Here is a 19,185-nt window from a genome sequence, read left to right on the forward strand (position 1 = left end):
TTTGTTGGAAAAGCTTTTAGAAGCATTCCAATTGTCTTTGATGAGAACATTGAGAAGAGTAAAGCGAGAGAAATTTGCACGTCAAGGCGTGTACACATTATAATATAACCTTGTGAGGTGAGAGGCAGGCACAATAAACTCCATAACCTTGTAAGAAAAGTGAAGTTAAACTAGAGAAATCTGTCAGTCGCAGTATATAAAACTTTACGAGAAGAGAGACGAGACACAAAAATGTACAAACTCCTGACATGCGAATTGTTTCCTAGAGACATGCACGTGAAGATGTAAATTCAAGGAGGAAGAAGTGGTCGACGGCGGCCATAAATGAGAGAGAGAGAGAGAGAGAGAGAGAGAGAGGACAACATTGAGGACCATGGTTGTGAACTAACTAGAAAAGCGTGGCAAAGTAAGCACCCCACAAAAGAACCATGAATCTTACAAAAATCGAAAGAACCATCAATCTTTAAAAAAATAAAAAAATAAAAAAAAAAACTTTATCCGTTTATCCTTTACCATTCCTCAGGTGTCGGTTACTAGTATAGAAAAACGATGCATAGGATTTACTGGTATGCGATCGGATTTCCATCCTAATAGAGTAATTTAGAAAATCGTATTTAATGGCAGATGCATTGAGGGGCAGGGGGTTAACTGATTCCCCGAATTTTAACGAACGTCCATAGATACCTTGTGTGCTGACCTTCTGAACTTCGGTGAATGTCCATGGATACTTTAGGTGCTGCCCTTTTGAATATTAAAGTTAGCTTCGTACATATCCTCTAACTGTTTGATAAAATGTCTGAAAGGAGAGTGAATGAAATGATGTTCTTAGTGAATAACAAAGCATCATCATTCTTGGACAAACATATTAATGAGATGCAATGATTGAGCATTGTTAGTGTGTTCAAGATAAGTATGTTTCTTTGTTAATCATTCATATGGGAACAGTCTTGAAACATGTTAGTTACCCTCGCAAATGAGACATTAACAAGTGTGCAGTATGCCTTTCCAAATGACTTCAAGCCTATCAAGACTCGATGAAATGACGATATGCATGCTATTTCTGGTAAAAAAAAATATTCCTAACCCTCATAATTTAATTTTTGGATCCGCCACTTATCATATTGTCTCATAACCAAAACATAGTGAATGGATTTGAGGTCGGTCCTCGCTCCTAAGTCGACATTCTAAACTAACCCTTTCCAAATTATCAGCAAGAAAGGTATGGTAGAGTTTGATAATGTAGAGAGCGATCAGTTCGGCACAACAGTGAGTTCTGGTTAACTTGTAACCGGTACAACTATTTCCTATACACATGGGCCTCATTTGGTAGCTCGGAGACTATTTTAGTCGAATAGGATAAATAGTCAACTGACTAAATTAATAGGATGTTTGATGCAAATCGGACTAATAACAGTATTATTTATACTGCCACTGTACATAATAGGAACACTTCAAACAAATATTATTTTCTTCAAACAAATATTATTTTCTTCAAAATATTATTATTTTTGAAACTTTGATGACGAATGAAAAAGAAAAAAGAAAGGAGAAAAATTGCTTCAAACCAAAATAATTTTAGTAACTTTGCACATAATAACCTATGTTAAATGGAAAAAGGAAAAACTAAAGAAAAACAGAAGGAAAAGAAAAAAAAACGAATTAATCATACACCAACCAAATTTTGGGATAGGCATATCAGATAAGCATCTTTGATCCAGCATGATGAACCTTGCAATCCAACAAAACTCCACCTCTCAATTTCTCATACTGCTCTTCCAAGGCCCAGATTAAAAGCTCAAAAAAATGGTAAAACCAAAGAAAACCCATGTCAAATTAGATGAAGATTCACTTTAATTAGAACCCAGAAGGGCAGAAAGCTCAAATACCCATGAATGAAGCAACTTTTTATCCAAAAATCAGAGCTTTGAAGGAGTCTGCAGTTAAAAAGACCAAGTTCTTGATGACGACGATGAAGAAAACCCAAAAGGCAGTGATAAGAATTTGTGAAATCAATCGACAAGGAATACTTTCAGTTGGAGAAGAAGCTGGCCGCACAAGCAGATCGCAAGAGAAAGGGAAAGAACGATGAAATTACATTTTAGCATTTTTGAGAACCCGCCTAAATAATACAGAGGTTTTTGAGCGAAGTGGGCAGGCCCTGTTAAATTAACCAGTGGCTATTTAATATGTAGTAGCACCAGACACCTGATTCGTATTAAGTAGTCCTATCCGGTGTTTAGTAAGGAATGCCAAACGAGGCCATGTCTTTATTAAACGGAGTTCGGACAATATGACACCACAAGAAAGTTGATAATTCCAGCATGAACAGAAATTTGAAAACAATATAGTGAAAATTTAGACTACATGAGCAAGTAGACCCCCACAACAGATCCTCAATCCAAAAGCAAATGTAGTTCACAATGACAGAATCCGGTGGAGGAATGAAACCACCGGAGCTAACGTCGGAAATTATCTTAATACATGAACTCCTGATTCCACAACTAAGTTTTAAAACTCATCCAAAAAGGAAAATAAAAGAGTAAGGCACAACACCGTATATGTATATACACAATATTTAGGCAGTGTGGTTTCCTAAGAAAGAAAAACAACAAACACCGGTACAATCAAATATAGATTCGTGTTTCCTCATGTACGAATCAGTTCTCCTTCTCGACTTTCGTAGGCCGCACTTCAAAGCCCCCACCTGCTCTCTTCTCTAATGAGTAAGGCATGTACGTACCAAGTATTCTATCCCACATAACAAAGAATGGCTGGGAGAAGTTATACTTGGTTCCATAGAGCTGGTGGTGGATGTCGTGGTAAGCACTATTATTTCTGAACAATGCATGGAAGAGGTTCCCCGGAAGCCACAATCCACAATGATCGTCTACTGTTTTGATGGTAGCAAAGGAGAAGAAGAATATGGAGGTTCTAGGAGACATACCAGAGAGGAGAAAAGATAAGGCCCCACCAACTGTATCAAGGAGAAGTCCCTCCACAGGATGATTGTACAGAGCTCCAAATGCATAGGGTACAACAAGTCGGTGATGTTGGGAATGGATATGTTTGTATAAGAACTTATTGTGGTGCATATATCTATGCATAAAGTATTGCCAGGTATCCAAAACCACCATCGCGGTAACAAACTGTCTTGCTAGATCAATGAAAGAAGATCTTGTACCTTCATCCCCATCATCATTTCCTGTCACCTGTCAATTAAAAAGAAGTCATAAGCTACGTGAGTAAAAATCAGCAAACAAATATGAGCATACCGCAGATGATGCATCAGGTCTGAAGCAGGGGTCAGGAAATGGAAAATAACTGATGGCAGGGTGCTACCGAAAAAACACTCTTTTTGCAAAAAAAACAAAACTACCATGGCATTATCCCGGCATAAATGAGGAAGAACTATAGTAATGACAGTCTTTCATGTATCAATTAGGACTTTAAGAAAAAGTAACTCTAACAAGGACTTGTGTACAAAGCTACATTTACAATGCATAGTGAAGATTCTGGTTTTACTCCCTAAAAATGGTTATCATAAGGGAAGAAATGAATCTTGGATGGCAGCAATTATCAAATTGTTTCGTGTTATTCATAGATCGACAATAAAGGAAATCCAGTAAGGTGGACAAGAGACCTAATGTTCGCCACCTAATGATATTCAATCATTCACCATCCTTTTTTAAAAGTTTGCACTACTTTATGACATACATTGATTAGTTGAGTGAATATATTTCAAGAGCTAGAAGCTCTACAAAGTAATACTTTCACAAAGCAGATATCCAAACTGACTGAAGGTGGCCACAGCTAGACTAGTTCTGGTTCACTTGTCCTAAACGGACCGAAGAAGCCAAATTTTCTATATTAATGTTACGATTTCCTCATATGCTAACAACAAAATGAAAGAAGCTTGCGTAAACACACAATTCCATCCCTTGAAATCTCAAATGTCTTCGACGATTAAACTTAGATCATAAGATATGTCATACAGATCACAAAAAACAATATAATGGAAGAGGATAAGGTCACCAAAACGTAAAGTTTAGTTCATTCGATAAGCTAAGGATCACTAAAAGCATAAAACACGACGAGGACAAATATTACGCGTCTGATATTGTATTAGGCAAACCAACCAAAAGAAGCAGGAACTCCTGCAATCATCACATTTCCAACTACTTTCCTAACCACGTAAAAGAAAACGATATGAAAAGTTCAAGGTATTATGCAACTAGGTTGCCGGCTTAGCAGCCTGTTTGCTACAATTACCACACAATTAACACAACCCAGAAAGGAAACAAGAGAAATTTTTATGCAAAACCAAATTACAGAATTGTATCCCCAAAAAGGAGAATTAACCAGATTTTGACACCCCCAACCCCAACAAACCAAACAATATTAATTACCCACAAAAAAACTAAGCTTTCCCAATTCATAACCTGATCAAAGTTTAATTCTTTCCTTCTGAGAATGCGAAATTAACCAAATTTTAACCTCAAAGAAAAGGGAAAGGTAAGGGAAATTGAAGTAGTTACCGTGAACAGGATAATAGCAACAATAGCCTGAACCGTCTGCTGCAGAAGAACCCCTTTGACCACCGTTCGCTTGGAGACCGAATTCTTCTCGTCCTCGTCCTTCTTGGTGTGCAAACGGTACTTCTCGAACGAATCCAGCAGCACGTAAATCCCCGAATACGCCCAATAAATCAAAACCGGGACGAAAGTTCCCAACAGCTCATCGGAAACCTCGATTCCCATTTTTTGATTTTTGGAAGAATTCAAAAAAAAAACCCCGACTATCAAGAAGAAGAAAGCAACCCACAAATCGAAATTCGCATGAGAAGTATCGATTCGTTTCGAATTTATCCCCAAATTCGCAAAAATCCTAAATTAGAGAAAGTGATCCTTACCCTAAACCAAAATAGGAATTTTCCACTATTATTGACCTCGGTTGGAAATGCAATCAAGTTTTTTTAACTTAAAAATATTGGGGACAAACATTTATATAAAAAATCATTGAAGAAAAAGGTGGGTCAAGTTTTGATTTTTTATTTAAATTCAACAGCAGGCTCGTTGGAATCAATGTGCGGGAGGAGAGAGAAAGAGTGGAGAGAGAGAGACCCAGAAATACCATTCATCCAAACTATGGCGTATCTCTGTGGAGGTGCTTGTTCTGGTATTTGTGATTCCATGTTTGGTCATGTGAGCTCGCTACGTGGACTCCACGGATTGGGAGTTTCGTGGGTCCTGCTATTTGGTAGGAGCTTTTGATTCGTTGGAGGGTATCATTCTTTGTAATGAATGAGAACGCGGATTCCATCTTCTTTGTCAGGATTTTAGAAAATTTTAAATTATATATGTCTATCATATATTATATAGTTAATTTTTAAATAAAAATATTTAAAATAATTTTTAATCATACAATATAACATGAACAGACGTAATTTAAAAATTATCATGATCCGGTCTTGTATATGATAGTTAATTTTTAAATAAAAATATTTAAAATAATTTTTAATCATACAATATAACATGAACAGACGTAATTTAAAAATTATCATGATCCGGTCTTGTAATGGAAGGGTTTTGCATTAATTTACTGTGGGACGGACTAAAAAAGGATGCCGGGTTTGACTGAAAAATGAGTGGAGGAATTTTCTCCCGTTTCAAAGCCCACAAATCAACGCGGGAGGGTGGAAAGTCCAGAGTGCCATTGGGGACGACGTGTCAGCTTGTACTCCTTGGAAGGCATTTTGGAGATTTTGCAAATTATGACATCAACATATGGTCAAAGAAACAATAAGGACACCAATTACCAAATATGTCAATAGCACGGTGGAAGAAAAAAATGTCAATAACACGAGTACACGAGATGAACGTATGCGTTAGTTGGGACGTTACATGGTTTAACTTGTAAGAGCATCCTAATGGGGGGTTTTATCATTCGTGAGACTACCATATTTTCAGCCTTAACGAGAAATTTCATCATCAATGAGCTGAAAAATGAAGCTAGATACATCACTGGGGGCTAGCTACTTCCTTTTTTTAGTAGCATAAAATCGGGATGCATCTAGCCCTAAAAAACAGTGGGTCTCACAAAAAAAGTAGCAACTTATGTGAGCAAAATTTTATTACTCTCCTTTCACTTACGAATACACTTATACTCTTTTTTATTATTATTTTTTTCTTGCAATATGAATAATTAATGATTGTTTTCAATTCCATATGAATTAAAATTTCAAATTGATTTCACATTTATGGGCATTGATGGGTGAAATTTTCAAATATTTTTTTTTCAAAATTGTATGATACTAATTTACCAATTGGTGTTAGGTAAATTGTTGTGTTATACGTGAAAATCAAATTATTTCAGAGAGCGAAGTGAGGGTTTGTTTCTTTCAACGGATGAGTTTGAGATAAGAGAATCTAATCCAACGAACGATTCATAAGTAATGAAATCTAACTTTGTCACAATTTGAACTTTTTAGGTTGAAGGGTTCATATAAAAAAAGTTAAGATAGCACGTCCACAAATCAACTTAAGAAAACCTAAAATTTGGGTAATTTTAAAAATTTAAATACAATAAATCCAACTGTTGAGATCGAAAACGATCAAATCTGACGGTAAAAAAAATCCAACTGCTAAAACAATTGAAAAAAAAATATTTGAATAAAAAATTCACCCAAAAACTCTATAATACATGTTTCATAGGGTCCGTTTAATGAATTTTTAACTTTTCTTGGAATCTAAATATTTGCTAATGTGGAATCTAGTCAATGAATTTTATTCGAGTAAAAAACTTAGGTCAGGTTTATTGTGGAGAAAATTAAATTTCATTGGTTAAAATTATGTTTTTAGTAAGAAATGTATGAACAGATACATTACCCGAACATTAGTAGTTTCCCGTGATATAGTTCCAAAATCATCGCTTAATCAAATTACTACATAAATAAATATATATAGCCACATATAATGCCCGAAAGTATAGCCTCTCGTTGGGAGAGATTCCTTTATAAAACCCCAAATATTCCTCAGATCTCTAAAATGGACTATATCCACTACTTTTCCAGCTCCATATAGAGTCCCTCACTCCCTCGGAATGCTCAAAGAATGTCTAATAAGAAGTTTGTCACATTATCACGATGACTCAAATTAACCAAACAACAAAGGGAGTTTGTGAAAGAGTATGGGGTGAGAGGTTGGAACCACTGGACCCTCTACCATACTGAATTTTTTCTTTCGCTAGACACCATTTTGGTCTCTAGGGGCATGGCCGTGTAAGAATCAGAATGGTTTCAGGCCTACTCTGATATTTTCTTAAAGCAAAAAAAAATAGAATTATGCCTTTGATTTTCGAAGATTTTCAAGGTATTAGGGACCCAACTAGAATCTTTACCTTATTTCTTTCACTAGGTTTGAAGTCAGGTTGGTGGCTGTTATGTTGTTAACCAGCATCACCGTGAATTTTGAGGGATTTAGGTGATTAGAAGAGGAAGACAGAGGAAGTAGGCGAGAGAGCTTCCTTCATTCTTCCACTTAAAATGACTTTTGGGAGTTGAGTTGAGGAAGAGGATGACAAGAACGTCGTACCAAATCTAAACGATGGCGGTCGGTAGCTTAAGACAATGCATATCTTTATTTTTCTTGGATCAAGGAAACATTTTAGGATGAGACCTTTGGACCCCTTCTCAGTTAAAATTTTGACTCCGCCACTATTTGTCTCATTCGATAAATCAACCCAAATACTTCATGAGCAATGGCCATCCCCTACCAAAAAACATGAACTTTGCTTGTATTCAAAGCTGAAATTTGAAACTTTGTATTGATACATTTCACTCGATCTCCATATCGATGTCTGATGAGTTTGCAATCAAAACTTCAATAATTCGTTTACCGTTTCAATGCTTTGCTTGACGTTCTGGATTGTATGGCACAAGAAGGAAAACATGTATCGTCCTACACAGCCTCCAAGTTCTGAGTTTCGGATGCGTGTACATGTACATCCTTCAGAAGGTTTAGGCTAGTTTGTCTGGTCCGCTTGCAAAGAACTGAGAAAAGCAAACACATATCAGTTGGGTTTTTCCATCTCAATGTGCATGATTGGTACAGAGTGAAACAATCTGAAAGGAAATGCATTCAAACCTTTTGCCTTGGTTTCTTTATAAGATATGAGAACTGATGTTTTCCAACCCTCGTAGGCATGCTTTTCGATCTTTTTGTGCCGTTTGTAACTTGAAGGCTGCAAGTTCAAGGGCATCAAACAGTTACATTCTGTAGTTTTCATTTCTAGGGTGGCTGACTCTAGAGGTTGTTAAGATGAGACTGATCAAGAACATAAAGATGAAAGGCTATATCATTTGTTCCGTCATGCTGTACAGGCAGAGTCCACTCTAAAGTGTGTTTGACCTCAAGGTAGCAAATGAAATGGATGGTGATAGCCATATCAAATGTGGCAGATGGACAGAACAAAAACAGCATGATAACAGGGTGTGGAGACGAAACATGCAAGTCTGCTGTTTGTGTGCATTATAAAGAGGCAATCACAACCAATACCTTCGCCTCAGCTAGGAACCAATGTAGCAATTCAAATTAGGTTATTAGTACCTCAGTTCCCACCCTCAAGTTTCCTTTTCTCCGGCAAAACATCTAGGAGCTCTGGGCACCAATCGACAAGTTAATGAATAATGATGGCAAAATATCTAGAAGTTATGCACCATGGAGAAGTTAAAATAAGTTCAGCAACAGATATCTACCTCCGTTCCCTTTCACATCCTTGGGATCCTTCTTTTCCTTTTCAGTTCCACAAACATCAAAGCACAAGTCTTTCAAGGAAGTCGAAACCTGCAGAAGAAGCTCACAAATATGATAAGCCTAGAACAAAAAATGTAGTTGACAACAAAAGGGACTATTGCATAGTAGGAAAGGCTGCATCTTACGGAAGAGAATTCAGTTTCAGATGCACCGCAAAGCTCAATCAACTTAAGCTTGTCTACCTTTAACTGCAAACATATTAGGTATGACACTGTAATTAGTAAAAGTTGTACGGAGGAAATCTGTTTCTGCCCACAAAATCAAGCGTGAGAGATGAACCATGGGGATACCTTGTGTTTTTTCCCACACAAATAGAATGCCACAGCAATGAACACGGGTCGAGTGAAAGCAGCACTTGCCCTCCGAGAAGCTGGCAACGATGCAAGAAACCGAGTCTTGTAACTGAAACATAACGGTATAATAATAATATTCTACACTTAGAACCAAGCCATCCTAACAAATAAACAGAACCTGATGCTCTCAGAAGCATTTTGTCGAGCATTTTGTAGTTGGCAGAATTACAAGGGCAGCGAACAAAACAAAGCATTGTTTGCCTCCAACTTTGAAGCCTGCATTGTTGAACCCCATGCTTGGGAACAACTGGTTTAAGTTGTCACCTTCTAGTATTAGAAACTCAACAGCTACCAAATACGGCTCAAGGTACATGAAAAATGGAGATGGTGGGTCTTCCTTTCTGTCCATAAGCAACTTCTCCAATATCGGGATAACTCTTGATCCGCGGATTCCCGTCCATGCATCGTTGTAGAAGCAACCCGGTATACCAACAAAGAAGCGCCAACTGGAAAAGAAATCAAGCTCAGCAACCCTCCTTCAGAAAGTGCAAATGGACTTGATAGAATCCCAACTCCTGAAGAATTAAACAAGGTGATTAAGAATGTTTTGGGCAAACAGGGTATACATGCTGGTCTAGCCAACTGACCTAATGTAATTAAGAAAATAAAAAATATGGTGTGACCGGAGAGGAAAAAGAGACAAATTTACCTAATAATGTGTTGAGACCATTGAAACATGCTCAACTTTAACACAATTGGAGCATTGGTCTTTAAATTAAAAATTTGTAATCAATGATCCATTCACTCATCAAAACGTGCAGCTATGGTCATTTTCTTCAACTCCGTCAAAACTTCCATCAAAATGAGTCATGTTAGAAGAATTATTGCTAAAATTGAGTTAAAGTTGAGGGACATTGCTTCAATTTGATTAAAGTTGATGGACCATTTCTCCATTTGGATTAAAATTGAGGGATCATTGCTAATTTGCTGCAATGTTCTCATTTGATTTTTCATATTTACCCCTTGATTCAGCTTTACATGCATAGCACGTGAGGAGTTGCTGAGAAAGACCATGATTGTTTTTATGAGTTAAAGGACTAATGATCATAAATTTTTAATTAAGGGATCATTCCTCTAATTAGGTTAACGTTCAAGGATTATTGCTACAATTTTCTCTTTACAGTAGTGGCACCTATTGCTTTATAACTGGGACGTATGTCTCAAATGACTCATTTGAACAATTCTTTACCTTAGCTAAAGATTTGAACCTCTACAATTTTAAATGTGAAAAAAAAAAGGCATTGACTACTAAAATTCGATATATTTATACTGAAATTATCGAAAAAAAGGTATTGACTACAAACAGCGAACCCTAGGGTATAACAAAGGGAGGGGCATTGTTGGATTGAAATGGAACACCTCCGAGTGGCCTCTCCGTGGTTTACAAGAGTGCGAATGTAATAGATAAAATAAATTTACAAATTTGCAGAGGATAATGATTCCAAACCCAATCATTCAATCAAAAATTAACAAATTTACAAGATTGGGAACAAAATCGATGAAATTGATTCAGCGAGAGCACCGTTTTCGAACCTGAACTTCTTGAATCAGGCATCGCGGCGGTGACCCACCTGAAAATGATGAACGGATCGCTGCAAATCCTAGTTGAAATCGCTTGCAGTTGCAGACATTCGAGCGTTCAAAGAAGAAACCATGGAGAACGCGAAGAGGAAAAGGGAGGTGAAGACTTCGAAGTCGCGCTCGCGTTCGCCATCGGTTTCATTGAAATTTGGGAGAGGATTTAGTAGAACAGTCCTTTTTTAGTGCAGAGGATTTTGCAGAGTTATCTGTTCGCCGGAATTTGGAGATTGTGGTGGTGGGATGGGAGATTGGCTTTTCTTTTCTGGGTTTGAAATGCGGCAGTTTGGGGATGGAGACGGCAGCGTGAGGTTGATAACAGAGACTTTTTTCTTTTTTCTTTTTTTTTTTTTTCCACGAAATTCAAATCGAAACACTTAATAGTGTCAAGTTAGGTTAAGTGAGTAGACAAGTGTCACAAAATTAGAGAGGCTAATTTCTTTTTGAGAATTTTAATAAAAAGTTCCCGTTACTTTTTATTTTAACAAAAAATTATATTTTAACATTAAAAAGTAAATCATATTACTATTTATTTTACCTTTTATTTTGTCCATATAATAAAAACTCAAAGTTTTCAAATTATTTTAATTAATTTTTTTATTTTTTTTTAGGTGAGGCAGATTTTAATAAAAACAAACGTTTAAGTACGAGTGGATTATAATACGTGATGATTTTTTATTTATTATAGAATGATATTCTATATTTAACAAAAACGGAATAATCTACGGTAACACAAATACTCAGCAAACGTTACACAAATATTAAAAACAAAGTATACGGAGCAGTGAAATTCCTTTCTTCCGAGTGATTTTGTTCATGGACCAAACAAAAGTATGGTCTACCGCTCTCTTTCTATTTTTCTACTGATCTGGAAAGAACATTGAAAGAAAAAATAATTAAAAACAATTATTAATAAGGTACTCATACGAAAAACAAAAGAGATAAGTAACTAAAAAACATTGGTTTAGCTGTAATTTGTCTAATTCGTTGTTGCCAATTGTAGCATTTGTAACATTTTCAGTGGATTTTGTGTTTGAGCAACATCAACCGCTCCTATATTATATATACGCAAATCATAGTAAAATATGGAACACGTGTGGTGTACGGGTATTATTCGGTGTTTTTTATTTTTTATTTTTTTGTGGAAATTTGTATACATGTGTAATATTTGTATAAATAATTTTGAGGCCAGAAATATAGATGAACATGATTTAATTAAATGATTTTTCTATAAAATAATTATAAGAAGAAAGCATAAATCACTTAGGTTTTAAACTTGGGTTTTAAACTAATCAAATCCTTGTTGGGTCTAAAATAAAATGTGAGTTCAAACCTAAAATTTGGGTAATTTTAAAATTTTAAATACAGTAAATCCAACGGCTGAGATCGATATCAAATCTAACGGTAAAAAAAATTCAATTGCTAAAACAATTGAAAAAAAATATTTGAATCAAAATTCACCCAAAAACTCTATAATACATGTTTCATAGGGTCTGTTTAATGAATTTTTAACTTTTCTCGGAATCTAAATATTTGTTAATGTGAAATCTAGTCAATGAATTTTATTTGAGTAAAAAACTTAAGTCGGGTTTATTGTGGAGAAAATTAAATTTCATAGGTTAAAATTATGTTTTTAGTAATAAGTATGAACAGATACATTACATCTAAAAAAAAATGAACAGATACATTACCTGAACATTAGTAGTTTCTCGTGACATAGTTCCAAAATCCGCAGTTGCCAGCTATGACTTGGATCGCATGCTCCCAGATATTTTGAAATCTTAGGTTAAACAACAATATGACAGCCAGAACAAGATTGAAAGAATAAGCCATTGGATTAAAAAATTGGGGTGCAAGGATGCCATGCAGAATTATCCAGTAGATAGCCCACACTAAGGCTAGCCCTACCCAGATAATGAAGCGGTATGGAAGTCTGGCGGAGAGCACAAAAAGTCCAAACCAGACAACAGAGAGAGCTGCCATAACGACGAGAGAGAGACTGTAGTAAGGAGGTTTGACAAAGTGGCTTGGATTCATCCCGAGGGCAGTCAGAATGGCAGCTAAGGCCAAGAGGATGTTCAAAGTCTCCGTTAGATGTTGCGAATACGGAGGTGGATTTCGAAGAGGGTTTTGATTTTCAACGTCCGCCATGGCTGTGCTCCAAAATTCGCAGCTGGGAGAAGAAAGGAGAGTGAGAAATGAGGGATCGAGTTGAGTACGGCAGCTGGGAGAAGAAAGAGAGAATGAGGGAATGAGGGATCGAGTTGAGTACTTGCATGAGAAATGAGCGACCGAGTTGAGTACTTGCTGTTTATAAACTAGCATGAGAATGAGGCAAAAATTAAAAGTTTCGACCCAGAACTCCCCAAATGCTATGTTGATTGACATAGAATTTACTTAGCCTCATTCTCATGCAACCTCAACGTCGGCCATGGAGTTTCGTGAGTGTGAGAGTAAAGAATCGACCCCCAAGGGCCAGAACTGCCTGCCCTTAAGTTTATTTCCAAGGAATATAAGTATTAAAAACCAGAACTCAAACTTAAAAAGCAAAATTAAAATAAGTAAATAAATTTAAAAAAAAAACCCACATAGTACCTGCTCTAGGATTAATCTAAAGAAAATACAACTTCTAATATCCCAAAATATAAATATCTAAACCAGAACCCAAACTTATTGTGATTGTGTGCGCGCATATGGGTTAAATTAGATCGAGAGAGAGAGTACCATAAAAAATAAACAATCATTCGAAATTAGAAATTAAAAAAAAAAAAAAAAAAACACACACACACAGAAGAAACGGCCTCATATTTTCACTGCAGCTGCTTTTCAACAAGGCAACACTAAACACTTGAAGGAAAAGTTAAAGGGAAAAGAACTTATAAGGATCGTAAATATTCTCTTTAAACACACAAATTAACATATGTCTTTCTTGTATCATCCGCTGTCTCTTGCTAGTCCTAGTTTTTTTTTGCGTATTGCAGTTACAAGTTAACATTAAAAGGTCGTACCCAATGCACAAGGCTCCCGCTTTACGCAAGGTCTGGGAGAGGTGAATAACATTGCTAAGCAATAAACTGATAAAAAGGAAGGGGGAAAATACAACCAAGCCACCTATAGACCAAGCAAGCAAAACCAGATGCAAACAAGTATACAAACAAGCAAACTTCAAAAGATACGTACCCAATGCACAAGGCTCCCGCTTTACGCAGGATTTGGGAGAGGTGAATGTCGGCTAACCTTACCCCCATTTATGGAGAGACTGCTCCCAAAAACTTCAAAAGATACAATAGCAAAAAACCAAACACACATAACCACAATCTAAGAACATTTTAATGAAAAAAAAAGAAAACTGACCTTTTGCGTGGAGGCAATGTGAAAATATAGAGAAGCAGACCAACTATTTGAAAAGGTAAAAACAAAAGACTGAAATCAAACAATGATATATCGGTCTCCAAAATAAATGTACAATATATTTCAAATTTGATTATAAATTTACATGCAATAAGTCACATTATCACTCCTACAACTAATGTACTTCCTATATTAGACCACACAACACATGCACCATAATCACTTCATCGGTGCTCTGCCTCATTTGCAAATGTAGTTTTATCTCCACTGAGTTTCTGCATGCATGGGAACATATGTTTTTCTTGTTAATTTGATTAGATTATAAATTGTTTAACTAATTCCTGGAATTCATATCTGTAACATCAAACTATATGAGTTGGATTTTACTGGTAAGTAAAACAGTTGTATAATGAACAAACAATGAAAGAAGGAAGCCAAATAATGACAATGAAAAGAAGAGAATTCAAACACATTGAGAATATTAGTTTCATATTATGAGAACAGATTTATACCATTACATTCTACCTTCCCTCTCTTTTAGCAACAGACAATAGTCATTAAATTTCTTCTCATGGCGTGTGTGCAGTGTGCTGGCGGAAGCCATATGACCCTAATTTCCTATTTTTTTTTTTAGGAAAAAAATTATACAAATGGTGTGGTTTCAACTGTACCTCTGTTTACCCTCGGCGTTTTTCAATTTCAGTTTTACTTCTACCATCCGTTAATTTTCCTATCCAAAATGCTTTGAAAAATAAATCTATAGCTGCTAACGGTCTATATGCTTCATGCTGTCAAACTCCGCAATCCAAAAATTCATTAAATGCAAAGGCTTGGCTGAAGGAGAGGCATCGAAGAAATCCAGAAATCCTTCCATGGCAAACATAGTTGTACACATGTGATGCATGGACACAGACACGGATAGGGATACGATACAACACGACACGACACAGGGATACGTCAAATTTCTAAAAATGAAGATACGATACGGCAAGGATACGGCAATTAAAAATAATATAAATAAATAAATATATCTAAATATTATAAAATAAGCATTCAAATATACTATTCAAGTTTAAATTTATTTCGATAAACTTCAAACATTTAAAAAGAGAATCCACTAAACAACTAAATTAGTCTTCAAACTTGAAAAACTAAAAAGAACATCCAAATGACTTAAAAAATAAAAAGAAAGAGTCTCTCATTCTCGAACTAGCTTTTTTCCTAAATTATCAACATGTAAATCTTAAGAATCAATCCAAAGTAGTCGCATAAAAAGTTACAAGTCAAATTTATTCTAAGAGATCAACAAAGCAACATAAAACATATATAAATATATTATAATCTAAATTATTCTAAGGAGTTTTAACGAAAAACACACGGTACTGTTCACCAATAACCATAATATTATTATAATATGCAAAAACAAAAAAGCAAAAAAAGCTTTTCGTTTGGTTTCATAAAAGCAAAAGGCGACTGTAATCATTAAATCTAACAAAAAGAAAAGAAAGCTTCAAGAAAGCATGGAATCCGAAACGCAACAGATGCATAAGATATGATGCAGCAGTAGCAAACGGAGACGACAGGAGCAGATGCCGAAGACGGTTCTGATGTTCCAGTGAGGAAAAACAAGTAGATCTGAATTTTATGCACAAAATCGTTTCGATTTTTGGTCACATAATCGTTTCGGTTCAGCTAATCTCAATCAACTATCAACTATCACGATTCTGTGCGGATTAAGAGTAATTATCTTGAATTTTTTTTGTGATTATCCTCTTATTACAGTTTAAAATGTATCCAAAAAGTATGATACTCGTATCTCAACAGTAAGATGCACATATCCTCTTATTACAGTTTAAAACGTATCCAAAAAGTATGATACTCGTATCTCAACAGTAAGATGCACATATCCCATCAGTCAACAACATATCTGTTGACTTGGATACGTATCCGCACGTATCATCTTGCGTATCCGTATCCCCGTGTATCAAATACGGGATACGTTAGTCTTCTCCCGTGTCCATGCATCATAGTTGTACACCCATGGCGTGTGTGTTGTATGCTAGATGTTGTTGGAAAATATTAGTATTTGTGTTTATTTTAGTATTTGGATTTTCTTTGTTAGTTTAGGAATTGGACTTAGCCCATCCGAATAAGGATTTCTTAGGTTTAGTTCTCTATAAATATTGCTTGTAATTTAGTTTGAGAAAAAAGTCAGTCACGATGTAGCCTCTTAAGGTTTTGTAACCGTTTCGGCATTCTTGTTTTTTTAATAATATTTTTTCAATTTTGTTAGTCTTGTTCATTGCGCACTCGAATATTCAACTTGGTATCAGAGCAGATTGGATCCTTCGAGATTTAATCTGCTGTTGATGGCTGCCAATTTGTTTGTATCAGTTTTGTTTTAGTCATCTTCCGCTATTTTTGTTTTCGTTTTAGATTTGTTAATTGGAATTGATCGTTTGTAAGGAAAAAGTCTGAAATTGTGTAGTCTCACAGCTGCATCTGGATCTGTACACAACCGTACACCCGCGGGAAAAAAGAAAAAAACAAGGCTGATGTTGTCGGTAAATAGGCAAATAGAAAGATATGCTGTTTGTTCGCACAGAAGGAAGAAGGAAACGGAGAAAACAAAAAAGGAATAAGAAAAAGGAGGGGATTAAAGGAAAAAAGATAAAGATAAATGCCCCTCTCTTTTAACAACACACCAAGCCATCCCAACAAATAAACAGAACTTGATGCTCTCAGAAGCGTTTTGTTGAACATTTAGCAAGTGACATGCAGTTCCATGAAGCAAGCGTATGAAAAGTATTCATTAAAAACCGAAAAAAGATTGAAATCGCATCTTACAGAGACAAGGCCTTGTAAGCGTATGAAAAGTATTCATTAAAAACCGAAAAAATATTGAAATCGCATCTTACAGAGACAAGGCCTTCTGTACAAAGGGAATGATCCGAACACACCCAAACTGAATTGCCAGTTCTCCAACATCCAGCTTGTTCCTACACCACCACCACCACACACAATCCAATCCAGTAATCAGTATCCACAAAACCGAAAAAGGGCGTCGAAATCAGAAGAACCAAATGAGAAATGGAAAACCCGCTTGAACCGAGACCGTTCTGCATCGAATTGTAGCATCTGGTGTAAGCCTTTTCAGACATCCCACTCAACGTTATCGCCTTTTTCCTATCGAATAGGAGCCCGGATCTACAAATCAATTCAATCCAAAACAATCACAAGCGTAAAGTTAAAACCCCAGTATGAATCTGAAAAAGGAAGGGATTGCAAAATCAAAAGCTCGATTACCTTGTGGCGGCGATTTCTAAGCAAATCACAGCTTTGCAAACCTCGCCCTGAAAATTAGAATCAAATTTGATAAATACCCAGTTGGGAAAATTGATCAGATAAGAGATATATGGATTTTGAGAGAAGCTTACGACACCGATTATGGAGGAGTCGAACTGGATGTCGCGGAGACCGCGGAGCTCGGCGGCTGGTCGGATGACGTCCTTGGAGTCGTAGAGGTCGAGCTTCCTTTCTATGTCGGAGAGATCCATTTCTTCTGAGATGGAATCTCTCCGGCTGATTGGTGGGTTTTGGGGAGAGAGAGAGACTGAGAGAGGAGGTATTGCCATTTGAGCACACTCGAAGATGGCAGGAAGTAAATTTGCTGGTTTTCGCGCTTAATCGCTTTAAATTTTCATATAGTATGCACGTTAGTTCAAATCTTTGTCTCCTCTCTATTTGAGTCTATTTGAGTAACACGTGTATTTTAATTTTGTAATTAAGAAAATAAGTTCAAGAGTTAATTAATTATTAGGGAAAAATATTGTTTACTACCCTTATATTTCGTGGTTTTCATCATTTAAACATCAATTTTTTTTCATCCCAGAGTCATACCTAAATTGTAAATTTTGGGACAGTCTCATACATCTGTTAGTCAAACTATTAAGTGTTCTGTTAACTGTGACGTGGTGCCCATGTAGACAATGATTGGACGCCACGTGGATTTTTTTTATTTTTTAAAGAAGGGGTTTTCACTTTTTTTTTTTTATTTAGGGGTTCAAAAAAAATTTCCCGCCAATTTTTTTTCTTCTTCTTCTTCTTCTGGGTAGAATCGATTTTTTTTTTTCTTCTTTTTCTTCTTCTTCCTCCTCCTCCTTCTTCTTCTTCTTCTTCTTCTCGGCAGATTTTTTTTTTTTCCTTCTTCTTCCTCCTTCTCTTCCTTCTTCTTCTTCCTCCTCCTCCTCCTTCTTCTTCTTCTTCCTCCTGGGCAGATTCATTTTTTTTTTCTTCTTCTTCCTCCTCCTCCCTCTTCTTCTTCGTCTGGGCATATTCGTGTTTTTTTTTTCTTCTTCTTCCTCCTCCTCCTCCTTCTTCTTCTTCCTTCTTCTTCTGGGCAGATTCGTTTTTTTTATCTTCTTCTTCTTCCTTTTCTTCTGGGCAGATTAGTTTTTTTTTTTTTTTCTTCTTCTTCCTCTTTCTTCTTCTGGGCAGATTCTTTTTTTTGGGTAAAAGACTGTTTACTACCCTCATGTTTTGTGGTTTTCAACATTTAGTACATCAAGTTTTTTTCGTCTCAGATTCATACCTAAAGTGTAAATTTTGGGACAATCTCATACATCCGTTAGTCAAACTATTAAATCTGCCGTTAATTATGATGTGGCACCATGATTAGGCGCCACGTGTCATACACGTTTTTTTTTTTTTTTCTTTTCTTTTCTTCTTCCTTCTTCTTCCTTCTTCTGCAACTTTTTTTTTCTTCCTCCTTCTCCTTCCTCCTTCCTCCTTCTTCCTTCCCCTTCTTCTCCTTCTTCATTCTTCTTCCTTCTCTTTCTCCTTCTTCTTCTTCTTCCTCCGAATCTGGGGAAGTTTTTTTTTTTTTTTTTCTTCTTTCTTCTTCTTCCTCCTTTTTCCTCCTCCTTCTTCTTCTTCTTCTTCTTCCTCCGACTGCAACCTTTTTTTTTCCCCTTCTTCTCCTTCTTCTCCTTCTTCTCCTTCTTTCTTCCTCCTTCTTCCTTCCCCTTCTTCTCCTTCTTCTCATTCTTCTCCTTCTTCTTCTTCTTCTTCTTTTTCTTCCTCAAATCTGGGGA

The 19,185-nt window shown here is 36.1% G+C and overlaps 2 protein-coding genes across 2 annotated transcripts; both read right to left on the reverse strand.

Annotated features, from left to right (window-relative positions):
• Positions 1-2,373: 2,373 nt before the first annotated feature.
• LOC103431850 (sphinganine C4-monooxygenase 1-like) lies at positions 2,374-5,324 on the reverse strand. Its single transcript, XM_008370020.4, has 2 exons — positions 4,536-5,324; positions 2,374-3,209 (listed from the first exon to the last, which is right to left on the reverse strand). Exons 1-2 carry the CDS (start codon positions 4,755-4,757, stop codon positions 2,658-2,660), a joined length of 774 nt encoding a protein of 257 aa, XP_008368242.3. The 5' UTR covers positions 4,758-5,324; the 3' UTR covers positions 2,374-2,657.
• Positions 5,325-7,767: 2,443 nt separating this feature from the next.
• On the reverse strand, positions 7,768-17,752 carry LOC103431914 (origin of replication complex subunit 6-like). The gene is made up of 10 exons (XM_070815808.1): positions 17,530-17,752; positions 17,399-17,445; positions 17,192-17,299; positions 17,011-17,091; positions 9,101-9,212; positions 8,936-8,998; positions 8,753-8,840; positions 8,604-8,654; positions 8,142-8,238; positions 7,768-8,047 (listed from the first exon to the last, which is right to left on the reverse strand). The coding sequence occupies exons 1-8, from the start codon at positions 17,725-17,727 to the stop codon at positions 8,605-8,607; spliced, it is 747 nt and encodes a 248-aa protein (XP_070671909.1). The 5' UTR covers positions 17,728-17,752; the 3' UTR covers positions 7,768-8,047; positions 8,142-8,238; position 8,604.
• Positions 17,753-19,185: the final 1,433 nt, after the last annotated feature.

The sequence above is a fragment of the Malus domestica genome, chromosome 16, assembly GCF_042453785.1.
Source record: "Malus domestica chromosome 16, GDT2T_hap1".
Lineage (NCBI taxonomy): Eukaryota > Viridiplantae > Streptophyta > Magnoliopsida > Rosales > Rosaceae > Malus > Malus domestica.